General features: G+C 40.8%; 1 protein-coding gene across 4 annotated transcripts in view; it reads right to left on the reverse strand.

The window, feature by feature from the left end:
* Positions 1-27056, reverse strand: part of SGCD (sarcoglycan delta) — a 947672-nt gene that overhangs the window by 368218 nt on the left and 552398 nt on the right. For 2 of the 4 annotated variants that reach the window (XM_045436332.1, XM_045436340.1), the window contains one exon: positions 1184-1372. In XM_045436332.1, the coding sequence (XP_045292288.1) occupies positions 1184-1372 (189 nt within the window). Of the gene's footprint in view, positions 1-1183; positions 1373-21960; positions 22402-27056 lie in introns of those variants that run through there. The other 2 variants (XM_045436349.1, XM_045436324.1) reach the window with 2 other exon arrangements.

The raw sequence follows: 27056 nt of genomic DNA on the forward strand, positions 1-27056 counted from the left end.
GAGGGAGTCTGTCTGGGAAGTACAGGCAAAAATTCTTATCTTGGGTAATGAGTGTAATAAGAATCAGAGAAATGGAGTTACAGGAGGATCCAGGGTTTTCCCAGGCAGCTATAGGAGCATCAGGCAGATGGAGAAAAGTAGCCCAAACAGAAGATACTTCCCCCGGAAAGGCAGGGAAGCATGCCTCTGCACTGTGTAAGGATAAAAATAAACTTTATAATCCAGAAAAGGCAAAAATCCACTATCTTATTTGGGATTTTCACATGAAAATCTTACTGGTAACTTACTGTAATATGGTCACATTGCTCTATACAATAGGATTTATTTTTATGGCCAATCTAATTATTTACTTTTGACATCACAAGGAAGGAAAGTAATCTCAAGGCAGCAGATTACTATCCACTATGCTTTCACTAAAAGTGAAAGTACTTACAATGCCAGAATCTCTAGGAAATCTAAAGGGGAAACAAACCCGCAGAATGACTCCAGAAATCGTATTTCCAGGATTTTCTTTTCATTTGAACTTCAACAAGTAAATGGTCAATGTGCATAATACCCTTAAGTACCTATAGCAAGAATTTCTTCAAAGAAGCATAAACACAATTTTTACTACAAGAAATGAAACATGGCTCTGCTCTCATTTCCATCCTGCTCTGGCAATGGCAAAGAGAATTGCCCTTCTAAAAATCAAGGAGAATCTCAATTAAACATAGTAATGAGCTACCCGGCATATACAGACTGTTAAAACTCTTAAATAATTCACAAAGCCTCATTTTACTCAGATATTTCTACCCTCCACTTCACAAAATCTTTCACAATCACTACTAAAATTTGGGAAAACTTAGTACTTTGAATTTTTCCCATATTTCTTCCTGCATTATTTACTCAGAGGGCTTAGAAACTACAGGATACAGAGACACGGTTATCAAAGTGAAGGGAAACCATATGAGAGACTGTAAAGGAGGGAAATGCCTCCAAATTGAATTACCAGCCTTTGGGAACTAGATATGAGATAGAGGTGGATCCCCCAAAGTAATGTGAACAGAAATACTTTTAACCAAATGCCAGGCTACAAGATCTTTTGAATCCTACTACCACTACTTTTCCACATTCCTTTTTCTTTGTCCACACGTTCCCTTCCCTTCCCCCAAGAAGGGCTGAAGAAACATGTGTTTTTACTTACAATTGTGAAGTTCATGACTTTGAGAATCCAGATGGTCATGGCCAAGTTCACCAGTATTAAAATCATCAGGAGTAGGACAAAGAAATACAGGCATCTTTTCCGCCAGCCATAAATGCCCACCTTGTATACTTGTGGCCCCTCAGAGCTGGGCATGGAGCTCCGGTGGTGTGTGTACTGTTCCTGAGGCATCTGAAATAGACAAGGCAAGAGAGACGCACTCACGTTAAACTGCTGAGAAGAAGAAAAAAAAAAAAAAAAAAAGAAAAAAAAATCAACTGATGAAGAGATATGGCTGGCTGCCGTCTGTACATTTCCATCCTCCTGACAACTCCAAAAGTCAGTTTCCCCTGGACAAAAGTATCTCCTGTGGACACTGTGTTAGTCCCCTCATTTTACACAGTCATCTCTCATGATGTATATACCGAGACATCCACAGGTGCGCATACCCTGGGAGGAAGAGACCCTTAGGAAGCCATTTTCCAAATGATTCTTAGAATTCCAACCTCTTCGTGAGGGAGATGCTCAACCGCCTACCAAAGTCCTGAGGGCAAAATTTAGAATTTGTCTGAGAAAATAAATGAACCCCAACAGTTCATCGCGGTGGTATAATAAATGCTATTCAACTAATTTATTTGGTGTGTGGGGGGGTGCTAAATGATCTCAAATGCAGTCATTCTGTACTGCCAAAAAGTCGGGGAAAAGTAACAATTTTTATCTTCTCCCTATTTCAGAGTTCAAAGTGATGCTGATGGGCATAGATTAAGCCCCACCGGACTCAGAAATCTTCAAATGGTAGCTGGTGCTTAAATGCCTCCCTTAACAGTAACCTCATTACATGATGAATTAGTCCTTAGGAGTTACAGGATTCCAATTGTGATCAATCAATTCACTTATTTAATAAACATTAAAGAGGCTCAAAGTCAAGGAAGGTGTGAAAATGCCTTCCAGGAGCTTGCAGGTTAATGGGAGGAAAGAACTCATTAAGTAGTGATTACAGCACAGTGAGATAAGTTAGAAAAATATTTGTCAAAGTTAAGTAATATATTAATCCTCCTTAAAGTAAGGAAGCTTTCCTTAAACCCTGCTGTTGACACGAAAGATCTTTCTCCTACCACTCTACTGCTTAAGTATCAACACAAATCTAAGGAAACTTATTTCAATAAAATTCTAAAACCAAAACTGAATTTAAAATTAAATACGAACAAATCAACCAATGTGTGTCAATCAAAATGGACAATAACCGACTTCTACAAAGGTTGATGATTTCCTAAAACTAAGTGACATAATGTGGTACCAAGGACTTTAGCACAGCATCTTCTGAGTCTATCACCCCTATTCTGCCATGAGCCATGTGACAAAATGGCCCCTACTGTTTTTCTCTATTCAAATACTTGCACAACCTTTCTTTTGGGATTTTTTCCTTCATTTGCCCTTCACGTAAGCATACTCCATTCCCTAAGAATAAAGCTTGCCTCTTCTTATTTTCTTTCAACGTTTATTTATTTTTGGGACAGAGAGAGACAGAGCATGAACGGGGGAGGGGCAGAGAGAGAGGGAGACACAGAATCGGAAACAGGCTCCAGGCTCCGAGCCATCAGCCCAGAGCCCGACGCGGGGCTCGAACTCACGGACCGCGAGATCGTGACCTGGCTGAAGTCGGACGCTTAACCGACTGCGCCACCCAGGCGCCCCACCTCTTCTTATTTTCATCTTGGTCAAGATCAATGAAATGTGTTGTATGCAGTACCAAAGTGACCATGGTGACAAACAAAACGTGGGCTCTGAAATCACATCATTGATTATTAATTCATCTTCCAGATGGGCTGGAATATGATTATAGTTTTTAGATAATCATTAAAATGTACACATAAAATCTAAAAATCCCCTTGAGAACTCAAGGCCTTTAAACATCACTGATATTCTGAAAAGCCTAGTGAATTCTTATTTATGATCAACGGAAATGCTCAATGAAGTCCTACATGACATCTGTCTTGTTTTGGACACTATCCTAGCGCCAAAATCAGGTCCTAATATAAATATTTATTTAAATATATGTGTATGGAATGAATGAGTGAAAAAACAAATACATAAATGACAAATGAATGATTTCCCATCTAATATGAAATCCTCTGCCATCTGGGAGTGTATAGAAGCTTAAGTCCAACACCACAGGGAAATTAATTTTTAGTATCCCTGCACATTTTCACTTAGGCTTCCAAAGCGCTGGGTTCCCAACCAAGCAGTGAAATTTACGCTACAAGAGGATCTCCATTTCATAACTCAGCTCCTTATAATTCTATAGATCAGGGCTGTATTGTAACAACATAGAAATGCAACAAAGTTATTTCTCGCTAACTTTTTTACACACCAAGATCCCTTAGAAGGAGAAAGAATGTTTTATAAGTTTGAAGGAAATTACGCCTTTATTTCCTATTAAAACATATTCTATAAATTAAAGAAATGATCACATAATTGTAAAATCGTATCTGCAAGGTCCTTTAACTCCAATGAACAATTTTATGAATGAGCTGATTTAAGCCTACAGTTGACCAACTTGTGCAGGAATACAGGGCTTATAGCAGGGCAAGGACAAGATTAACTGTACTGGACTCTAGTAGGTATGATGAACAATGAGAAATAAGAGTACAAAGGCTAGACATATTGCCACCACACCAGCTGCTTTTTCTTTGACATTTGCCACAACCAATGTGGGAATTACGTAATTTAGCTATAAAGTGGAAACAACATGTTCAATAAATATTTAGAAGACTCTAGAGATACGGATATCACACTTGTGACTTTTTTTTCATACAAAGATTGTTAGACCTTGACGAAATGCAGTGACTGTCTCTATTAGGGTTTCTCAATCCTGGATACATATCAGATAGCTATGGAGGCTTTAAAAACACCTATTAAATAATAGGTGTCTATTAAATAATAATCACAAAGGTAAGGACTCAGGCATCAGCATTTTTAAAGTGTCCCATGTAATTTGGTATAGACAAGGTTGCATACCACTTGTCCAGAATAATCTCCCTCAGCCTTGACTATGCATCAGGCTCAAAAACAAACTTTTAACAAATATAAGTTCTGAGCTCTATGATGGAGTTATAATTGCTAAAAAAAATAAATAAATAAAATTAATTAATTAATTAAAAAAACTCCCTAGGCTGTTCCAAGCATTTGGGACTACTTCTCTAAAAACTGGCCTTCAATATATTTTTTAATAGTATGACCACTGCAAGAGAAAAAGATTGCAACAAATTCTAGAATATGCAACAGCAAAAAAGCAAAAAAAGGGCTTGGCAGGACTCTTGCACTCCTAGGGACCACTGGTATTGACCACCATGTTTACTGACTAGCTGAGGAGCTTGAAGCCAGGAAGGAGAAGTAGTTCTCTTTCAAGTCACACAACAAATTAAAGGCTGAGTGGGGATCAGAATTCGGACCCCTCGTGAACGATGTAGTGGCCTATTCTGTATGTAATGAGGGCTCTTAAATCTCTACCACACCAACTGCCTACTTAAATAAGCCACATAAAACAGAATACTCCAGTTTGCAACTCAGATGGTAAGGGAAGAAGGAAAGGACAGGGAAGGGAGTGAGCAATTTTGTATGAATGGTTACAACAGGAAGCGAAGCCAACCAAACATAAGGAAATGCATACATCTGTTACCAATAATCCTGCCGAGAAAGGGAAAATTTAGATATGCTGAGTACACTAATTTTTCTAGTCAAAAACTGAAACATGTTGAGATGATAAAAATATAAAAAGAAAGATAGTCTCCAATCTGTGTTTCTTCTTGATCCTCCCCAGTAGAAATCCTTCCAGGGAATCAAGTTTCAAGTCCTGTCTTGTCCAGGTTCCTTTCATGACTCTAGGAGGCACCCTAGTAATACATTAATAGCACCATCACAATTTTTGTCAAACGGGCTAAAGTTAAGATGTTTTAATTACAACTAGTTAAGACTGTGTATTTTTCAAATTCCCTTTATGTTGGGTGGCTTTGGAGGATTTACATTAAGTTTGGAGGTCCAATGAACAGGAAGGTGAATTGGGGGTTCATATAGTTTGGGTACTGTAATAAGTATTTATGTCATTTGCAGACACTTCCTTGTAGAGGGTACATTATTTCTAGTCCTCCTCATGTAGCAATGTGTTCCAGAAATTCTTCTTCCACCCTTGGTGCCAACTCACCGAGTATGGTGTCATGAAGGTAAAGAACCCAAGTACACCTTGTGATGTAAACGTATCCTGTGATGGCCAGCACCAGAAATATCTGGGTAGTAAAGAGCCAGATGCCAGCTGGACTTTTTTTTTTCAATCATTAGATATGTAAAATTTCAAGTGAGATCCAATTCTCACTGACACTTAGTCAAAACAGAAATTCTCTCTTGACAAGAATATATCCAATTCAGCATATAAAATTATAGGTGCTCCATACAGTTTTTATTTTTTATGGGAATCATGGAAAATAGAATGAACCAGAATTCTTACATTTGCAGGTTATGTGCACTGTGTGTTTAGATTCTGTTTGTAAAGTTGCATGCTTTACACATCACCATCAGCAGTAATGAAATCTCAGTTCTGTTGAAATTGCCATAGGAAGCAACGATCTTTCTATTGTCTATACAAGAAAGTGATAGTGCCAAACAGCTGTCATATGAAGAGGCAATCTACGGCTATGCAACCAAAAAGTATGGAAAAAGTATGTCAGTTAATTATTAACAATATCATTTTTCTGGATTTTATGATAGGTCTTTTAAAAATTAATGATTTCTTTTCTCACCCTAAACATATTCATGTTTTTAATTTGTTTGTGTTTATAATTTTTTTAGTTTATTTTTCCCATTAAAACATCCCCCCAAATTATTTAGGCTTAAGGCCTCACAAAACCTGGATCCTCCCCTAGCCCCTGCCATAAAGGACCCTAGGCATATGGCAAGCCCTCAGTGGGACACCACTGTGGGACATCACTGCTTAGCTGAACACACTGCAAGGTACTGTTATCGGTCTTCCATTAGGAGTGACTTTTGGACTTCGCAGTGGATAAGAACCACTCCAGGGTAATTGATTAAATGCACATTCCTAGGTGCATTTATGCCCTAATTCAGTAGGGCATCTCAGGAACCTGTGTTTATTAAAAAGCACCAAATGATTTTGATAGATGTGGCTCAGAGACCATGCTTTGAGAACATGAATTTAGATCTAACATAGAGATACATCCCTGGCCCAGTCATTGGCTCACCCATTTTCCTCCCATGTCTATATAGAGTATATATAAATATACATATATAAATATGAAGGCTGGCAGAGTAAAAAATATATATATACACATATATGTGTATGTATATATGTGTGTGTGTGTGTGTATAGACAGAGAGAGGGAGGGGGAGGGAAAGGGAGAGAGAAAGAGTCATATTTTTTTCCTGTGTCATCCTTCACATGTTCACTGCTTTCCTACACTGGTGCTTCCATTTCCACCATCCTCTTTTAGCAGGATACTGAATATTATGCTCTTTACAACCTTTGGTGTCTTGTTTTTTTTTTTATTTTCAACGTTTACTTATTTTTGGGACAGAGAGACAGAGCATGAACGGGGGAGGGGCAGAGAGAGAGGGAGACACAGAATCGGAAACAGGCTCCAGGCTCTGAGCCGTCAGCCCAGAGCCTGACGCGGGGCTCGAACTCACGGACCGCGAGATCGTGACCTGGCTGAAGTCGGACGCTTAACCAACTGCGCCACCCAGGCGCCCCTAGGTGTCTTGGTTTTTAAACGTGCAGGTATCTTTTCTGCCATGAGAAAGAGATCTCAGCTTACATGCATCTATATCTATTGTACTGCGCATGTGAATTTTAAAAAGGGGTCCCTCTATCCCAATACCGTCTTCTTGAGAATCATAAGACTAGGACTTTCCATCAGTCTTTGGGAACCTCTTTAATTGTTACACAACATATTTTACAGTGATATGTGTAATCTCTCTGAATATATCCTAAATGCTTTTAAGTATGTAAAACTTTTAACTCCAGGAGCAACTAAACAACGGTATGTTTATGTGTGTATGTAATTATATAAAATATGTGTGTGTACATGTGCGTACATGCATACACTTACTCAATGAATAAAAATGAAGCCAAAACAACATAACCAACGCACATCCTCCAGTAACACAAATCTATAAGATCACTAGTAAAAGAAAGTAACTTTACACAATTTGACTCCCTTTCCAAATACACATGTGACTATACTGATGTCAAAAGTAGGCTTAGATCTAAAGCATTATTCTATTCCTTTATGAGCCCATTTTCAGTGTTCATTTGTTTATAAACAAATCCAGTTGACTTATAGATCATCTATGCCTTGCACACAAAATGCAAGGGAATTGTGTTTCTCATAGAATGAATATAGTGGAACTTACTGTTGTTTTGCCCTTAGATAGGAAGGAACTACAGTCAAGGTCATACCATAATATAATAACCAAATATCATCACGGGTTAATTAAGTAGCTGCTAAATATAATAGATGCTGAGTTTCCAAAAAAGGTCATTTTGGATGCACACATTACTAAAGCATGGTTTTGAAAGCTGCAGTCTCATGGTCTCACACATTCAAACATTCTTACCTGGGATCACGTAACACTAGAGAACCGAGGCCTGATCTTAATTTGTCAGCCTTAAGGACAGTATGCTTTCACAAGACCCCTTCTTAGGGTGTATAGCCCTATTTGTTTCCCTGTTGCCATTGCAGCCATCACCAATAGCTTAGTGACTTTCTGATAGCCATAAAGCTTTTCTGAATGGACTCACAGATGCCCAACACCAGTCATAGGAGCCACTGGAGGATTTGTACAAATCCCAAGTTTATGGTGAAGTCATTACAAAGACCTTTAAGCCAGGCCAGACTAGCAGGCCCCTGAACCCTGTAGCTATTGCTCCCGAGGAAGCTGAATTATATGTTCAGCTTAAGGTCACCAACATTAAGCTTCAGAGTGAAGAGCCCCACTTCTTTGACAAACCTTTGACATCCTAACACGGAAAGATGATCATACTCAAGTGATCATACATTTCATACATGTTGACTTCCCTTCCTCAATCTAATTGACACCAAATAGCTACTAGCCAATCTCAAACTGCCCCAGTTCTTAGATTTCATCAGTTGCTATAAGGTGGATGGAAGGTCCTGGGGCAGAACCCCATACAGCTGGCATACTTTGTGAGGCTGAGTACATATTCGAATCTAATACTGCTGTAAGTCCTCATTTGTCTGCGCTCAGTGTTTTTATTTCCACAGAGATCTTCTTCAGGAGAAGAACAAATGTTGTCCTTTTCTCTCCCCAAATAAAAGAGATACCTGGAGAATAGTTAGAGCATCTGCATTATCAATCTGCTATGGAGGAATGCATTATGTTTTGAGAGCTGATTTTAAAATAACTAGTAAACTTTCTAAAGACACATATAAGGCCACCAAGTTTCCTGATGATTTTTCTTTTGGGCCTTTAAAATTTTAGACTATGATCTGCTCTACTAACAAGGTAGAGTTGAGAACAAGGAGGTACTGGCATGCATTTCACTCCTGCTTGCCAGACTCTTCTGCCCACTAGGCTTTATAAATATCTTGTTCCATAAGGGAATTTATAGGGATGCCAATGAGTGCAAGTCTGTAAAGTTACGCATAAGAGGGAAGAAACATGGCAGAGCACGGACCTGGCCTTCAAAGGGAATTCCCAATCACAATCTATTTTTTCAGCAAGAAAAAATATTTTGGCCACTAAGTTCCAAGTAGCACAGCAGGTCCTAGAGATACGTAGGTCTTCAAATGAAGGAGGAGGATCGTATTTCTGCTTTCTTCAAGGTTGTACTTTCATGGGAGAGATGGACAATACTCTTGCCAACAGATTAAGCCATTAGATCTAAGTTAGGTGTTAAGAAGGAAATGAAGAGGGTTCCCTAGGAGAGGATGGAGAGTGATCCACTCTGATCATGGAAGGCCATTCTGACAAAGGGACAATTAAAAAGGAGAACACATTTTTCAGCAGAAGACACAGCAAGCATTCTGGCCATAACAGCCTGTTTAAATTAAGCAGGGTTGGTGGCAGAGCTGGTGCTGAATGAGCTCAGTGGACAGACTAGTTTGCAGACAGAGACTCTGGCCCACCTGGACACCTTGTAAGTTATGAAAAGGAGTAATGACTTAAAATGGCCCAATGAATAACTACCATCTTATTTAGAAATAAGACCAATAAGACAAATCACGGGAGCTAGGGTTTGTTGATAATGATGCTGCATGTTAATATCTCCAGTACATTTACAAGTAAACACGAATCACATCACTGTGTACGAATCTAACCAGTTTATGTAAATAGCAGGACTGCATTCCCCCACAGCTGCATCACAGTATCTAGGGTTTGTGTGAAATCACAGTCATTTTGGATTATCTTGGCACGAAAATAGTTTTCCATTAGCCATGTTAATTTTGAGGTCTCTGATTTCAAACTATCTGCTTTCCAGGGTTGTTTTCCATCAGCCATCCAGATAGCACATTAGTCTTGGTTTGTTAATATTTGGCACAATTTAGACAATTGTAACAAACTCATCACTTTCGGTTGTGATTTAACAATCAGCACTTTTTTTCTTATAAAAATTCATCTGTAAGAACAAATGCTTGTTTATGTGAAACAGTCTAAGAATGGCATCTTCCATTTAAACACGTATGTGGATTAATTTAAAAGTTAGGTATTCCACAGTTTAGTTTTCTAAGAATTGGAATATGTAAGTGTTGAACAATTTTTACTGAAAAAACTAGACAAGTGCATGTATTTAAAAAAAGCTTAAGAGTACACATTTAAAACCTTTTTTTGTTGTTGTTCACACTTCCAGTTTCCCTCCACAGAAGTGACTATTACTAGTTTTTTTATCTTTATAGAAATGTTGAATAAATATGCAAGCTTTATTCAATATGTACACACATGTTTAAATTTTCCCTTTTTACACAAAGAATGGCATATTTAAGGCTCTTTATTGTTCTGAATCTAACTTGGTTAGATTCTGAATCCAACTTAATATAGCCAAGGGATAGTCCCATGAAAATATACATAAATTTGTATTTTTTAAGTTAAACAGTTTGAAATTATATGGATACATGATATTTTACCTAGCCAGCATGTTAGTTATGAGCATTGAGGTTGTTTCCAATAATTTTCTGTTACCAAGGCTTATTTTAACAAAGAAGTACTTATCAGGGATTCTCATGACATTAGCAGTAAAAAGATGCCCTGTTTCTTGGACCTTCCATTCTAGTGGGGAAAACAATCAACAGATAAACAAACCAAAATGAAATTTTAAACTTATCCTTGAGAAGAAGGCTTAGGAAGAAAAAAAAAAAAAAAGAAAGAAAGAAAGCAGGAGGAAAGGATAATGAGCGGGAGCCTCTTGTCTCAAGGATGGTCAGGAAAAAACTCTATAGTGGAAAGATTTGTGACAAAAGCATCAAGTGAGAGAGCAAAGCATGAAGACATCTGGGGGAAGCACTCTGGTCAGAAGAAACAGTATAAGCACATGCAAAGGCACTGAGGTGGGAATTCAATGGGCAAGTTTGAAGGACAGCATGGCTAGACCAGAGCGAAGAAGAGGGAAAGTGTTTGAGAACCAATTTGGGAGTGCAGGCAGAGGGGTGCACACTGGGTCTTATAAGCCACTGTGAAAATCCTAAGGAGGGTACTGATTATGCTGTTAACTATCTGAGAACCGAGGCATCAGAGGAAGAGGGTCCGATCTTCGCTTTGGGATCTGTAAGGAAGAGAGTACTGCAACAAAAATGCAGATAGAGAAACCAGGCACCTGTGATTACTGCTATTGCTCAGGGGCTGGTGGGGGCAGTAGCCCAGACTGGAGCAGCGGTGAGAGAGAAGTTGGTGAGGTATGACTGTATTTCAAGTCTTTCTGGAAAGTAGAGCTAACAGCATTCGCTGCTGCCAGAGACACAGGGTGAGGGTAAGAAAAGGAGAGGAGCTGGGGAATGCCAAGGGTCTGGTGTGAGCAGCTGGGTGAAGGAGGGTACCATTCGTCATGATGGGGAACACTAGGAGAACAGTGGGCTCGCCGGCAGGTGGTGGATGGAGTGTACAGAGGGGAGAGAGAGAGGTCAAGTTGATTCTGAAATGCATAGAAGAATCCATGGGGGTGGGGTCCCAAAGGCACTTTGAAAGGAGTCTGGAATTCAGGGGAAAGACTGGGCTTAGAGATTAAATATTCAAGTCTCCTGTATATGAATGTTATTTAAAGCCCCAGTAATGTAGCATGCATGTTTCATCTATGTCCAAATGTGCCTCAGAGAAGTCCTGAGAAATTGAATTGCTAGGTCAAGCTGCGTATGTGTGGGGAGTGGGGGTGGGGGGGAGGGGACAGTGTTTCCTATAGATATTACCAAAGTTCTCTTCCAATGTATAATACACCTTATACTTACATTCAAAAGGTTTATTTCTGATCAACTGGAAGATATTTCAGTATAATTGCGACCATTACTTCTCACCATCTCTGAGAGTTAGAAGTATGAAGTGCCAGCTGAGGTAGTTTTAAATGGAAATATATTTTTGAAACACACACACATATTTGTACTAGGGACCATTAGATACATGAGCTAATACATTCTTGGCAATACCCTGGAAGGTGAATATTATTAAAATCATTTCATAAATTAAGATTCTGAGGTACTACGGAATGAAGGAAAGTCCTCAAGGACAGCTCTAATTAGTATGCTGGTTAGGGTCTGGACTCAGAGTGAGGCCCAGCGTTCTTTCCACCGCATATGGAATGTGGCAAAGACTTGCCTTTCCCTGAATGTAACATGAGGTGTTTAGAATTACCATCCTTGTGTACTTAGTGCCGCATGCGCTTAAAATGGCATAAGCACGGCCACCTCCTGACAAGTCTGTGTTTTCCTTCAGATCCTCCCAAGCTACTGTTCTGGGCATTTGGAATACATCAGTGAGCTGAAACACAGATGCCTAATCTCACGGCAGTGGTGAGAGGCAGTGAAGGGGGAGACAGATAACAAATATGAAACCAAAGTATATTACACTTATGTTACAGGGGACAAGTACTAGGGGTAAAGGGCTCTCCCTGATCAAAAGACAGGAAAAGGGGGATCAGAAGTATGGGGGTTGGGGGAGTCAGAGCAGGTTCGATTCTTAAAAGCACGGGAAGGGTTAAACTCATGGAGAAGGTAATATCTTTTTTTTTTTTTTTAATTTTTTTTTTTAATTTTTTTTTCCAACGTTTATTTATTTTTGGGACAGAGAGAGACAGAGCATGAACGGGGGAGGGGCAGAGAGAGAGGGAGACACAGAATCGGAAACAGGCTCCAGGCTCTGAGCCATCAGCCCAGAGCCTGACGCGGGGCTCGAACTCACGGACTGCGAGATCGTGACCTGGCTGAAGTCGGATGCTTAACCGACTGCGCCACCCAGGCGCCCCGGAGAAGGTAATATCTTAAGAGACTTGAAGGAATCTGGAGAGTCACTGAATCTTTGGCTGTGCATAAAACGTGGACATCATTGTAACGTGGTTCTTGATGCTCCAAAGTGATGACTAAAAGAGAACATGTAAACTGAACACCCTTAAAGAGGAAAGATAATTTCAAACACCTGACCACAATTTTAATCGTATCATTTTCACATGTGCACTTGGCATGCATCTACCCATCAGAGCCTCACCTATGGTCAGATTTTGTTTTTAAAGAATGTGACTTTTTAATGTTTATGTGAACAGTGAGGGAGGGGCAGAAGAGAGGGAGACAGAGGATCCAAAGCAGGCTCCGCACTGACAGCATAGAGGCAGATGCAGGGCCTGAACTCACAAACCACAAGATATAACCTGAGCTGAAGTTGGATGCTTAAACTACTGAGCTACCCAGGCACCCCCATGGCCACCTTTCTTAACAGGAGTGACAGTCCTTTGCAGCAAACCAGCTGTGTTATACAAGACCAATGTTTCTTAAATCCCTGTGATGACTCCAACCAGAATCAGTAATGAGGATCCCAGTTGAGCGTCTAGAACTCTTCTGTGACTTGGGGATCAAGCCATGTAATAATAATGAACATGACTCAACTACTTAAGACCGGACAATGAGATGCAAGCTGGAAGGGGACACAAGCAATATAAAGTTGAAATCATTATTTAACAGGAGAAAACCAGGTTCAGGGAGACCAGAGAGTAAGTCAGAAATAAGGCCAAAGTGGGCCAGAGAACCACAGGCTTCCCACAAATCCGGGCTTTGGTCTTTTCAGCTGTTTGACATCACTTTCATCAACCACCACCGGCACACCTTCGGAACAAAACCCAACGGCAAATCACAACAAACCCATTGGTTTGCTAGCCCAAAGAAAACATGCAAATCTGATGACAAATGCTTGTTTAATGGTTACCATGTGCCAGACACTGTTCTAGATGCTTTACTGAACCTATATAATTCTCACAGTCATGTAATTATGAGGAAGGCACTATTATTATCCCCACTTTACAGCTGAAGCAACTGAGAAGCAGAGAGGTTAAGTCATCGACCCAAACACAGTTGGAGTGTTAAAGCAAGAATTTGAATTTAGATTGTCTGGCTGAAAAACCAATCCTCCTAACTCATGTTAAATGATTCCACACAAAAGTGTCTACTTGGTCAGAACAGCCTGATGACTAATGAAAAACATGTTTTTGTGACAGTTTGAGCGTGAATTTCTCAACATGGATATGAACTGTAAGACAATTCATCGATACTACAAATACTATGGCAACAGTAGTTGCTGGGGTACATGTTCCTTAAGTACAGGCATCTTTCCCAGGTAATAAGCCATCTTTGATGTGTCTCTGGAACCCACAAACTTTTACAGCATCATGAAAAACAGCTACAACAAATTAGGCGCATCTTTTAATAGTGATTCAATAGTTCCATAAAATTAGAATTGATCCAGTAGATTTTCCCTTGACAATTGTGTTTGGTAATGATCTTTTGCTGTGCTCTCAAATATTTGCAGTGAAATCTGTGGTCTGAAAGGAAATGCTATTTACCTCATTCTTAGTCATGTTATTTGTATGTATGTATGTTTGTATGTATGTAAGGAAGTATTTACATTTTTTTGTTTTGTTTTAAATCAAGGCGTCCAGAAACAAACACGCTAACAATAATAGTGAAGTTATTACGTACTTGGATAAGTACCTGGCATGCCTCCATATATGTATGTATGTATGTCTATTAAGCTATAATTTACTTCCAGTGAAAAACACAAATATTAAGTATTCAGCTCGAGTTTTACAAATCTGTACATCTGTGTAAACAATATCTGATCAAGGCAGGGAATGTTTCCAGAACCCTAGAAAGTTCCCTTATGCCCCTTCCTAATTAATCCCCATCCCTAGAGGCAGTGACTGTTCTGATTCCTAGCACAATAAAAATTTTAATTCCATGTACAATCCTATGATGTGATTACTCCAAGGAATATCTGACTTCAAAACCTGTGCACTAGGCATGCTGTCCTACTGCATTTTTGCTCAGTAGATACCTACCCACGACCTACTCGACAGTGCCCTCTAAGAGAGTCAGGTCATAATGCTTTAATTTCTTTCCTATGCATCTAGAATGGTACTTTACGTACCACCCTTAAAAGAACTATAAAAGAAAGGTGATTCAAATCTTTTTTTTTTTTTTTGAGAGAGAGAGAGAGAGAGAGAGAGAGCAAGAGCACCAGAGCAGGGGAGGGGCAGGGAGAGGGAAAGGGAGAAGGAGAGCGGGGGAGAGGTAGGGGGAGGGAGAGAGAGAGAACATATCTTAAGCAGGTTTCACACCCAGCACAGAGGCCAATGCAAGGCTTGATCTCACGACTGTGAGCTGAAATCAAGAGTCAGACACTTAACCAACTGAGCCACCTAGCTATCCCTCAAATCATTTTCTATATTCTGAGGTTCAGAAAAGAAACCCTACTGAAAGATTACTATTGAAAACACCTATAGATCAGGAGGGTGGGGTTAGTGAATAAAGTGGACACATAACCCTCTCAAAGTAATGGGAACAACTCAGATCTTACTACCTGCCATGCTGTGGGAGACCAGACTAGTGACACCCTTCTTTGCCTCTTTCTAGATTATCTACATTTATAGATAATATCTCAGAATGTCTAAATCCTTTGTAATTAGTTAAGAAAAAAAAAACACTTGGTGATCCAAAATGTGCCTTTAGGCCAGCCCTTAGACTGTGATCTGCTGTTCGCATCCTTGGCCTAGTGAATACCAGGTGTAGTTTTGTCTACAACAGAAGTGATGCCACAAGCCTTTGAAGATCAGGGTCAACTTTGGGAGTTAATGTGTGTCATTACATGGTCATTACTTAAGGATATTAAGAAACATCCTTAATAGAGAGAAGAACTGGCAACAGGAAAATGGAATATTTAAAGAGAGAGAGAGCGAGCTGGAATGAGTATAGGACAAGAGAAATGATGGCGGACAACCACAGGTAAGAACAGGAAAAGGAACACAGTGTGACTCTGCTTGTCCGCTATTCCTAGGTTCTAAGTAGTCTTCTTTCATGGAACATGCCACTCCCACTACCACAACCCTAACCGGAGTTAGGACAACAGGGTGGTGTCTAATGTTTGCTTGGACAAAGGAGCTAACAGCTGATATTTACTCACTGAGCTCAAGAAGTACAGTTTCCATGGCTAAATACTTCAACCCCAGCTGGTAACTAACTGCAGGGTTTCCAAGAGTTCAGAAATATGTTATTTAGAATTCAGGGTGCTCATGAGAGAGTCTGATCCTATCACCTCGCAAAGGAAAGTGGGCTGAACAAGGAGGGAGTTTCTAATCCCTGGCAATATAGTTTTTTATCAGGAAACTGGGCTTGTGTTAATAGGTGCCACTGCATTATCAGTTACAAAGAAGAATAAAGCCTTAGCTCCACATTCACCTACACACCCGGAGCTCCGTTAGGACAGCCACCAGCAAAGGTTTTCGAGCAAGCCAATCTCACAGGATTTATACACTTAGTGAACCGTGGTGACACCTTCCTCCCCAAGTCCTACAAACCTCTCTGACAGCAGGCCAGGGGCCACAGATTACAAGGCTTCTTTATATAAAGTGGTTCACACCTGGCAATTGGAATTTGAAATAATAATGAAGACAATCACTTCTTTGTGTGGCAGCAAAGGTGAAAGAGCACAGTGGAATCTGGAGAGAAATTCGGGCAACGCAGAAAAAGTAACTTGGATAACTCAGGGTAAAATATTCTTTCCTCTGCTGATTGTGCCCATACTTCTTTTTATCTTGGTTTGCCTATTTCATTCTTTGCCAGTCTGTCTCATGCTGTCTTAGTCAATATTAAATGTGTGTGTGTGTGTGTGTGTGTGTGTGTGTGTGTGTGTGTGTGTATCTCCTTCTGCTATAAGATCATCTCACCTCCCACTCTTCCTTCTTACTGTGCCACTTCTCCCACAAAATCACTCTCTCCCCCTTAGGTTAATAGACGTTTGGTGTTCTGTTCATGGAATATGCACCTGGCAGATGACTGGAACTGAGTTCAGGGAATCATATTTTTGTCAAGAGGAGTTTAAGTAGAATGTGTTCAAGAAAGGTAAGGAGAATAGCACAGGAAAAGAGGAGGGACATATGAAATAATTCAAGATGCCCATCCTTGGGAAAGGAAGACTTGGACCTTCATAAAGTAATGGGAGAGCTTTAGAATTCCAAGAACGATAGATTCTGAGAAACAGAAAACACTCTAGTGGCATCGGATCCCATTGTACAGGTGGGAAAACTGAGATCCAGCAATTAGTGAAGTCAGGACCTATCCCAAGATCTCTGACCACTTCTATCTTTACTCCCTTTCTCCACCTCACTTCTGCACCAAGTACCATCACCCATCTCAAATGTGGCTCCAGAGCCCATGACAAAGGGCATAGGTTACAAGGCACAGACATGAACATTGGCTCAATTTGAGGAGACTTGAGGTGAGGAATGACACCCCAGCTGCCTTGCAGAGTAGAGAGGTTCTCCATCATTGAAGGCACTGCCAACCCATGTGGCTGATATCTGTCAGCAATGCTATAAATGGCATCCCTGCAGTGGATACTGATTTAACCACATCTTAAACCCAGTTCTGTGCACAGTGTCTGGCTGGCTTCAAAAGACTCACTCAGAGAGCTTTTAAAAATATAGAGACTCTCCAACTCTAATCTCTGGAATTCTGATTCAGGAGATTTTGAGAAACCATGGAGGCTGGTGATTTCTGAGGAAACTTCCAATACTAAGATTCCAGTGTGTTTCTCTCTCTTTTTGTTTGTTTTGTTTTGTTTTTGAGGCTTGCCTTCCAAAGTATCACTAAGTTATCATTACTGAGGCGACGCATATAACATGTAGTCCACACCAGACTCATAGTCAAGAAACAAGAAGCATTGCCATTGTCGCAGACTGCCTGTGTCCCTTAGACAGTCTTTTGATCTCAGTGTTCACTTTCCGGATCTCAGTGTCTGCTTCCATAAAGTGGAAGGAATAGATTACTGAGGCAGTGTTTTTCAAATGTATTTGTTTATTTGGTTTTGTTGTTGTTGTTGTTGCTGTTCTTGTTGTTTTGTTTTTTGTTTTTAAGCATTTGTGGCCCCAACTGTCCATGCCTGTCCTACAGGCATCCTCCCTGGTGTTCACTGATAATAGATAGGCACTTGATAGGCTCATCATCTGGCAGAAATCTCGATCTGAATTTGTGGGTTCCTACTCCATACCCAGAGGGTGAAGCGTGGTTGGCTGTAACCCAGTATGGTAGTATCATCGCATGGGACCAGTGGGTACACAATCCAGTTCTGGGTGTGTATTCTGAGATGTGAGGGGAAGTCTACATGGGACAGGATCCCTTCCTGATGAAAGGGGCAAAGTCTCATGAGGAAAGGTGTTTTCCCCTTCATGCCCTGCCACCTGTGCCCTGACTTAGACATGATGCACGGACATGAGCATGGGAAGGTCAGCTAAAGAAAAGAAGATGGGGAAGCAGAAAGGAAGCTGTGTTCACTGGGGACAGTGCTCAGTTGTCCCACTAGCCCTGGACTGTCCAAGCACGACCTATACCTGTCCACGCCACAAGCAACACCTTATACCTTCAGACTTCTGTGAGCAGAGTTTTTATTACTGTAGCCAAACACAAGTTTCACGGGTACTGCCTTAGAACTCTCTTTTCAGATGAAATCTCCTGCAAAACCCCAATACAGACAACAAGTCAAAGTAGCTGGGCTACAGTAGAAATATGGAGAGGGTGTTTCTAGTTCCAGAACCATCCTTCCCCAGATTCCTGATGAGGTTCTTCCACAGAACCAAAACCAGCCAGGACCAGCATCTCTTAACGTGGAGACCCCATGAGAGATCCTCAAATCTTCCCTGAGACCTGAGAGTTCTGCACCAAATCTGTTCTTGTGTTTTTCTTTCCTTTTTTTTTTTTTTTTTTTTGATGTGATTATTTGGTGTAAATTTTGTCCTAGAAAATATAGGTCAGATTCACAACTAATGCCTACTACCACACAGCTTTGGTGTCTGTATTTGTATTAACCATGTGATCGCGTGGGTGACAAATGACTCCATTCTAATTTTCATGAAGAGAGAAAGGAGAAGAATGTGACACAACATAAAAATGGCACATTCCTTCAAGGTGCAAATAAAAGGACAGAGTGAAGGTAGATGGGAAGAGAAAACAGCTGTTGAAGAATCAAGTGTCTGTCCAGGATATAGGAATGTAAGTGTGCTGGGATCAAAGTAATCTCTGGGTACATGTTAGTCCCATATTCATGGTGTAAACCTTATTAAATTCCATGGGGCGCCTGGGTGGCTCAGTCGGTTAAGCGTCCGACTTCGGCTCAGGTCGTGATCTCGCGGTCCGTGAGTTCGAGCCCCGCGTCGGGCTCTGTGCTGACAGTTCAGAGCCTGGAACCTGTTTCAGATTCTGTGTCTCCCTCTCTCTGACCCTCCCCCGTTCATGCTCTGTCTCTCTCTGTCTTAAAAAATAAATAAACATTAAAAAATTTTTTTTAAAAAATTCCAATAATGCATGTTCTACATAAGAAACCAAAGTTCATAATCTGAATGTTATGAGATATATTTCTCTGTATTTAATGCAAGATTTTGTTTTAGGACTATGTTTATTCAAGAATGATTAAAACAGAGAGGTAGTATCTAGGTGGGTATTTTCGGTTTGTACATATGTGACAGTACAATAAAATAATTAAGTCGATAATGAGGGCATTGATTTCCCCCACAAACACCCTGTTATGAAAGGGGTTTCCATATTACTCATACTCAAGAAATTCTGCACTACAGGATGGCCCAGGTCTCTTCCGGATGGTCAAATCCAAGATTCTATGAACCTCCTAACCTTATGAAAGTAGAATTAAACACTTTCACCAATAAATGGTACAGGTATGGCCTTAGAGATGTTTTTTTAATTAAAAATAATTTAAATAATTTCATTCATCAAAATAAAGCCTATGTATCCTTTTATCTTCCTCTGAAAAACTTTGTCTTTATGACAAAGTGTCCGTGGGCAGGGCCTAGAACCAACTGGTCACCACAATCACTCACCCATCTGCACCTGGTCCATTCACTCAACACCCCCAGTGGGAATACCTCTGGATGGAAGAAATAGGGGTTAAAAATAAAGCCTTAAGAGCCTGCTCCCTCTCTGCTTGGGAAATCTGAACCCCTGGGCGTTGCCGTTCTTACAAAATGTGCTTTCTGATTGCTTCCAGAAGACACAGCGGGGCAGACTGGCCACAGGGTCTCCCATCGTGTTAGAGGGTAAAACGATTCTCACCGAGACCGTGGTTTATCCACACACTTCAAGCGAATGAATTGGTGCCTGCTGGTTTGTGCTGTTTCTAGTCTGCAGGCTTCATTCCTGGTCACCGTCTCCTCCCTCTGCCCTCACTGGCCCCTGTGTGGAGTGGCCACTCCTCTACCCTGTTGCCTGCACCTCTGCCCTGATTCCTTCTCCTCTACCCTCCCACCCCTTCTTTTTCTTTTCAAATGTCAAGGGAGCTTGATTCGCCCCTCCTATACTTCCAAAAAAGGGAAACTATAAAGTTTCTTCCAAGTTTTAGGCGCTGCCGTTCAAAATTCTGTAACCCGGAGCTGCCATTTCACGCCTGCTCTGCTCAGTGCTTGACACAGGCTAAATTTAGACAAGTATGACATTAGAGCTCACTTGAGTCTCCTTTTTCACTGGCAGTGGGCTTGGCTATGGCTCATGCCGGTTCCTAATGTGTCCTGGCATTCTGCTCACCCAGTAGGCACTTAGGAAAAACACCAATGTAGTCACCGTCTATGCTGAACTCCAAATGCACATTTGTTTCTGTCCCACATCCTGTGCGTCCCAAACCCTCGCCACCCAACATAACACAGAGATAAGACTGATGAAAAAAATGTTTGCATGCCACTCTTCGAGTAAGCACCCCTGCTGGCCCCCATTTCCCAATTCCTTCCTCCAAGTGCACAACTGTGGAGAACATGAGGGCTGAGAGTGCGGACTTTCCACTGAGAGGACAGAGGTCGGCCTGCACAGACGTCTTATACAGAAGATGAAGAGCTCCAGCCCTGTATTTTCATTCACCCATCAATCTGGACTGTTAGCTCCTCACTGAGAGATTTTAAAACTAAAGTAAACACGCACCTGAATCCATTCATTCAACTCTTTCTCCAGCTTGACTCTTGGCCAAGACCCTTTGGAGAGCACAAGAGCTGTCACCAATTGCTCTGCCAGTAATCACAAAGCTGGAGTGAGATTTCGTCCAGCCCTTCCTGAGCTGAACGAGTTTCTTAAGTGCAATTACACAGTGTATTTTCCAAATGCTAAGCACAGAATAAGGTAGAGCTTTCCAGGGGTGGGGTATAAAAACCTGTACTGCATTATAGCTGATACATATGACGAAGGATTATTTAAAAAGTTGGGTTTTTTAAAGCACTCTTTCCAGTAAAGTGTAAAATAAAATCAATTAAGGAGCTAAAATTCACCCCATCCTATGTCTGTCTTGTAGCAACGATTATGAATAAACTACTGTTTTCCGTTTCCCTTTAGTTGTCTCTATTTCCAAAATACAGAAGTAGTTTTTGAGAGTAAAACTGCCACTAACTTTTCAACTCAGGATAGTTGAAAACTATTATAGAAACAGAATTACAAAGGTTGATCCAGCATATTTCTAGGCAAACCTATCAGTGGGCTCCTTAATGACAGCCCAAATCCCGTAGAATAATAAGAGATGCCAGGAACTCATATACACATATCTGCTCCCACACTCTGAAAATGTAATCCAAAATAGAAACTTCCAACTCTGATTCCTTGCTAAAATGAAAGCTATTTTCTGCTAAAAACACCCCTCTCAAAGCTCTCATGAAGCAAAGAACACAGTTTCATCTCAAATGATCTTTCGTGCCAACGAACCGTCCTTCCACGCAGATAAGTTACAGAAGGTGGGAACAGGGTGACTGCCCAAGGATTCGCAAACTTTTCCTTTCCCGTTTGTGTTGCTAGCTAAATCCCAACTTTCAAAAGTGTCTCAGTCCTGCTGGAAATCAGAACTTGAAGAGGGTATGGGGGAGGGAAGAAAAAAAATGATTACAAGTCCACACCGAACGTTTGAAGGGATGGAGTTCTAACTTGCAACACACACGCACACCGGCCAAAAACTCCCAGTACTTGCAAACAAACAGCAGGCTGAGAAAGTGAAAAGAAGCGTGGAAATGTAAAAACTTAACAGTGCCCTACCTCGCTTGTCTGCTTCACAAAGCGCCTGATGAAAATCGCCCACAAGCCCAGAGCGAGCCGAGAGGCTCTGAAGGAGGCGGCCGCTCAGCCCGCCGAGCGTGAGCAGGCCCAGCCTGTGTTCAGAAGCTGCCCCAGTCAGATTTTCCAACTGCAGAACTGCAGCCAAGTCCCTGCCCATGCCTGAAGAATTTCCTGAACAGCATTCCCGTTCTTTCTCTGACGGCTTTGAAACCGTACTCTGTCTGTACTTCAATAAGGCTTTGTCAGGCCAACTCAGAGCTACTGGTCTGTCTCCAGCTATCAATGGGAAACACATGTGTCAAGCACAGACTCGCTCCCCTGCAACAGCGTCCGTGGCGTCTGCTGGGCTCACATTCACAACCCCAAGGGAAAGGGCTTCTAGAACCAATTCGGATCCTTCAGCCATTCTCCAGGTTCTGCTCTGTGCTGCCAGATGCCGGAGAGGAGTCTTCTGCTGCTCAGCACTGCCCATTTTTAAGTTCTTCCCCTGGCAGGCCCGGGCTCAGCCCTGTGAGCCCACTGAGCTCTTGCCAGCCCTGATAACGAGCCTATTTACAGCTGAGAGATGCGAATTCTAATTGAATCTCCCTACCTGCCTTTGCCTCAGTCATTGCTCAAAATCTCAATTGCTGGAGGGGGAACAGTATTTTTAGCATTTCTAGATTTTGGTTCAGTACTTCAGAGTTCTCCCCTCATCCTAGTATGTGCATCTTGGCTGCTGCAACTAAAAATAATGCAATTATTTTCAGGCATTTTAGTTGCTGTCTGCTCTGTAACTGTGCTGGTCCAGGAATGTAACATTTCACATGCTCTTGAGACATGTGATGGTTACAGGGAACAGAAAGGAGAAAATAACGTACCTTTAATCAGGATATGGCCTAATTCTGTGCACCTGTGATTATTTCCAGATGACATTCCATCAGGATGTCCTGTGTACATTCTGCTGGATTTCGTGATCGACTTTTGACGTTTCCTCTTACCATCAAACACGAGAAAATCTTGAAAGATACCACGAGGACACCCCTCTTCTCCTACACTGAAAACCCCATTTATAAAGAGTCAAAGCTAAGTTGTCAAGGTAACACTGTAGGAAAGCGATGATTTATAGAGAAAGCCTCATCTGTTTTGAGGGTTTTTTTAAATTAATATTTTATGTCCTAAAATCACATCCCATTAGCAACTTATTTTAAAGAACGGGCTCACCAGATTTTAGAAAGTGTTGTGTGTTCCTGAGGGGCTGTTGTAAAGAACAGGATCTGGTGGGGTCTTGCTTGAATTTAGCATCAAATTGCAATGGGTGCTCACAGCAGGATTAGATTTTTGCTTTGGGAAGCAGTGTATGTATGCGTGTGGGGAGGGGAGCACGTGCACCTCTACGGTCAGGATGCAATTATAGAATCCGAGGACTTCAGAGTTGGAAGGAACCCCAGAGACCATCCAATCCAAATTGTTTCTACCCTTCATTTTGTAGAGGGAAATGGAGACCCAGACAGATGAGATGACTCATCCAGAGATGCAAAGACAGTTAATGCTGGAGCTGAGGTTGGAAAATGGGCTTTTGGCTAATTTTCTATGTGCTTTCTCCATCCCAGCATCATTGGGGAAGGGCAATGCCATCTAACCTTCCCAGGAATAGGCTTGCAATCAGTTCACCTGGGTCTAATCTTAACTTTGTATCTCTTACTGACTGTGAATCTTGGCCAGCTTGCTTAACCCCTAAGGACCTCAGTTTCCTCATCTATAAAATGGAAACAATGATAGATTCTACCTCGTGGAATTGTTGAGGAATTTGGTGAGATAACTCACGTAAAGTGGCCTATAAGATACATTAAATATGATATGTTATATTTATGAAATATTATTACAGTGCCTATAAATTTCAATTTAGTTTTCTCTCAATGGAGCAAATATTGGACTCTTTCTCTTGACTCAAAAAGCAAAACTGTGCTCTTACATCTAGTTTGAGCTCCTAAAATAAGCTATTTGTCTAGTTTTCTGCCACTTTACCTTTACGTAATAGGGGCCTATCTCCTTAAACATAGGCAAGTATCCTAATACCTTCCTGGAACATTAAGCCCACCGCATAGCTACTTTTCATTTACTCCCTGAACTTAACACTCAAGTCTTTCCTCAAGATTAACTCACAGGAAAGGAAAACAGTGAGACCAAATCTGCCGTCAGTTACATGAGGCTGAACAAAGTGCCATTTGCAGAGAACTGGACTTGGTCTCAGAACCTGAAGAGCTCAAGATTACCACTCTAAAAATAGGAAACCACTAACAATTACAATTCCCTGTTTGGTAACTGTGACATCCTCAATTAACAACAACCATCCCTACCCACTCACCCCCCCCCCCCGCCACCCCATCCCCCACACACTCCAGAAACTGAGAAAGAAAACTTACTGAGCAAACAGCTGCAATAAATTCTAAAGAATCAGATGTCTACCTGGGGTTCCAGAGTCTTTGTCTTAGAGCCAACAGCAGCAAGCAGTTAATGAACCACTAGCTACTTATTAATCATGTTTAGTGTGCCAAACTACTTTCGCAGAAACAAAATAGGTCGAGAAGTTAATTTTGAGAGGTTTACAAATGTTTTAGGAATCAGGTAAACAAACCAACATAAAGCAGCTGGAAAAAACAAGCTCTGACTTATACAAAGGCCGGACAATGGTGATGTGATTCAAAAGGTGCGTCCCCAGTACCTTTCCCCCCAAAGTACTTGCTACATGGCTCATTTCAGGGGGGATATTTGGAGAAAGATGGATCGGTTGTGACCAGCCTCATCACTGAAACTCAAAAATCCTGAAAAGTTATTTACCTCTTCTAATGGTAAGAAAAATTATCCAAAACTTGAAAAGGCCAAAAGATAATCATGTGCTTTCAATGTTTTATGTGGTGTTTGTCACATGCTCTCTCAAGAATTATCTAAGGGAAATGTGCTTTGCTCCATTTACTACTTGCTACTAAATAAAGGTCCAGAATTTAGTGAAGTTATGTTAAAGACTTTTTTCTGTGAAAGGTACAAATTATTTTTCTCCAGTAGAAAAAAAAAAAAAAATCCCATGTGGTTTACTGCCCTGTGAAACATTAATCCGTTTTGTGTCTCACCTAGTAATCTTGTACTAACATTCTTTTATTAACACACCCATAAACAAAGAGCTCCTCAAATGTTCTTGGACCCAGTCTTACCATCATACTGATGTCCTCATCAATCAATGAGTCAAATTAAATTTCTGACATCTTTTTACTCTTTATTTGTAGAAGTCATGTTTTTAACTTCCAAAATGATAGTGTGATGTGGTTTCATTTTCCCCATCTGCATGATGAGTGTTATAAATCTCATGTGAGATAATGCATAATAAAGCACTTAAGGTGTAATATTTGTTTTTTTAGTTTTGTAAAAGACTCTAGGGATTACTAGACTAGATCACTCAATAATCTCCTTCCTATTACATCTTCCAATCCTGTCTTTAGATTCTACAATGGCCACTTCTGCTAGAATCCTTCCATGGATGTTGACCTCCTAGCTTCTCAGAAACTTCTACTTTTAATGTTCTAAAATTAACAACTGAAATACATCTCCCTATGACACGTCCCGATTCCAAAGCCACTAACTATAGAAGTCAATTTAAAATTCCGACTTTAAGAATCATGTGAGTGAGAAAACTTCATTCTCAACTAGAACATCAACTCCATGAGGACACGGATTCTTGTCTACACCATCTCCTGCCATTGTTTCCAATGTCTATGACTGGGAAGTAGTTGGACCTCGTACTTACCCTCTGAATCAATAAAAGCCTTGGACTTCCTTGAAAAGGGAGGTCCTAAATCATCCTTTGTGAAGAACTACTTGACTACAATTTCAACTTCTCTGGTGCCATTGGATCATTTCTGCTCAAGACAGTGCAGATTCCTCTTACCACCTCATTTGCCTCTTCTAGGAATGCTTCAGTTTGGCTAGTTTTCTCCTAAAATCTGATGCCAAGAGTTGAACAAACTCTTTAGGTGTGCTAGGTCTAATTTGGGGGCAGAGGCACAAAACTCTCTCTCATTTAGGAACTATGTTTCTATTAACGCAGTCCATGATAATCTTAGCTTTGGTGGCGGTAACCTTGAGTCATACAGAGAAGCCAGCTCGCAGAGCCTCTATCACAGATGCGCTTACAACTCCTACCTGGCTTACATCTGTGATTCTCCAGCCTAGCTTTACGTTAGAATCATCTGGAGGGAGCTTTTAAAATGACCAGATCCAGGGGCACACACCTGAGACTTTGATTCTACTGGAATGGGACAGGAACCCTGTAATCCAGGTGATTCTAATACCAGCCAGACCTCACAATCATGAAGTTGCAGTGATAACTTCTAAAACATAATCCTAAGCATGTCACTTTGCGAACTAAAATCCTTAAATGTCTTTCTTACTATTTCCTGAAAGGTAAGGACAACAACTGTCACCATGACTTGAAAGGCCTGGCTTCATCTGGTCCCTTGTCTACATCTTCTGTCTCATCTGCTGCCACTCTCTCTTCTTCAAAGAAATCGTGTATCTTCCCACTTGAGAATCTTTTACAAAGCTGTTTTCTCCTTCTGGAAAGACTTTTCTTTTTCCTAGAAGTTACCCTCACTCTCATGTTTTCAGTTCTTTAACTCCTATTCAACCTTCAAATGTATACTCCATTATCACTTCCTCTAGGATTTAGTTATCCTTGAACACAACAGCCCCCCATTACCTATGCCCAAAGACCAATACTTATCGTAGATTTGATTACACATTTATTTGTATTTTTATTGGATCCATGTCAAATGTCCTGATACAAAATGAATCTTTTCCATTAGAGCAGAAACCTCTTACTCTCTATTGGGTCCTAGCTCCTTCCACTGTGCCTAGCTCAAAGTAAGTGCACAAAATATACTTTTAAGTACGTGAATGCAGGGTTTGGTTTTGTTTTTTTAACCCAAGCGCAAGAATATGCACACAACTCCACTTTATCTTCAAGTTTCAGACTTCATTTAATCTTTCTGACATGCTAAAACATTGTATTGTACTCAGGATATGGAGTTCTCTTATACGAT

This window comes from Leopardus geoffroyi, chromosome A1 (assembly GCF_018350155.1).
Source record: "Leopardus geoffroyi isolate Oge1 chromosome A1, O.geoffroyi_Oge1_pat1.0, whole genome shotgun sequence".
Lineage (NCBI taxonomy): Eukaryota > Metazoa > Chordata > Mammalia > Carnivora > Felidae > Leopardus > Leopardus geoffroyi.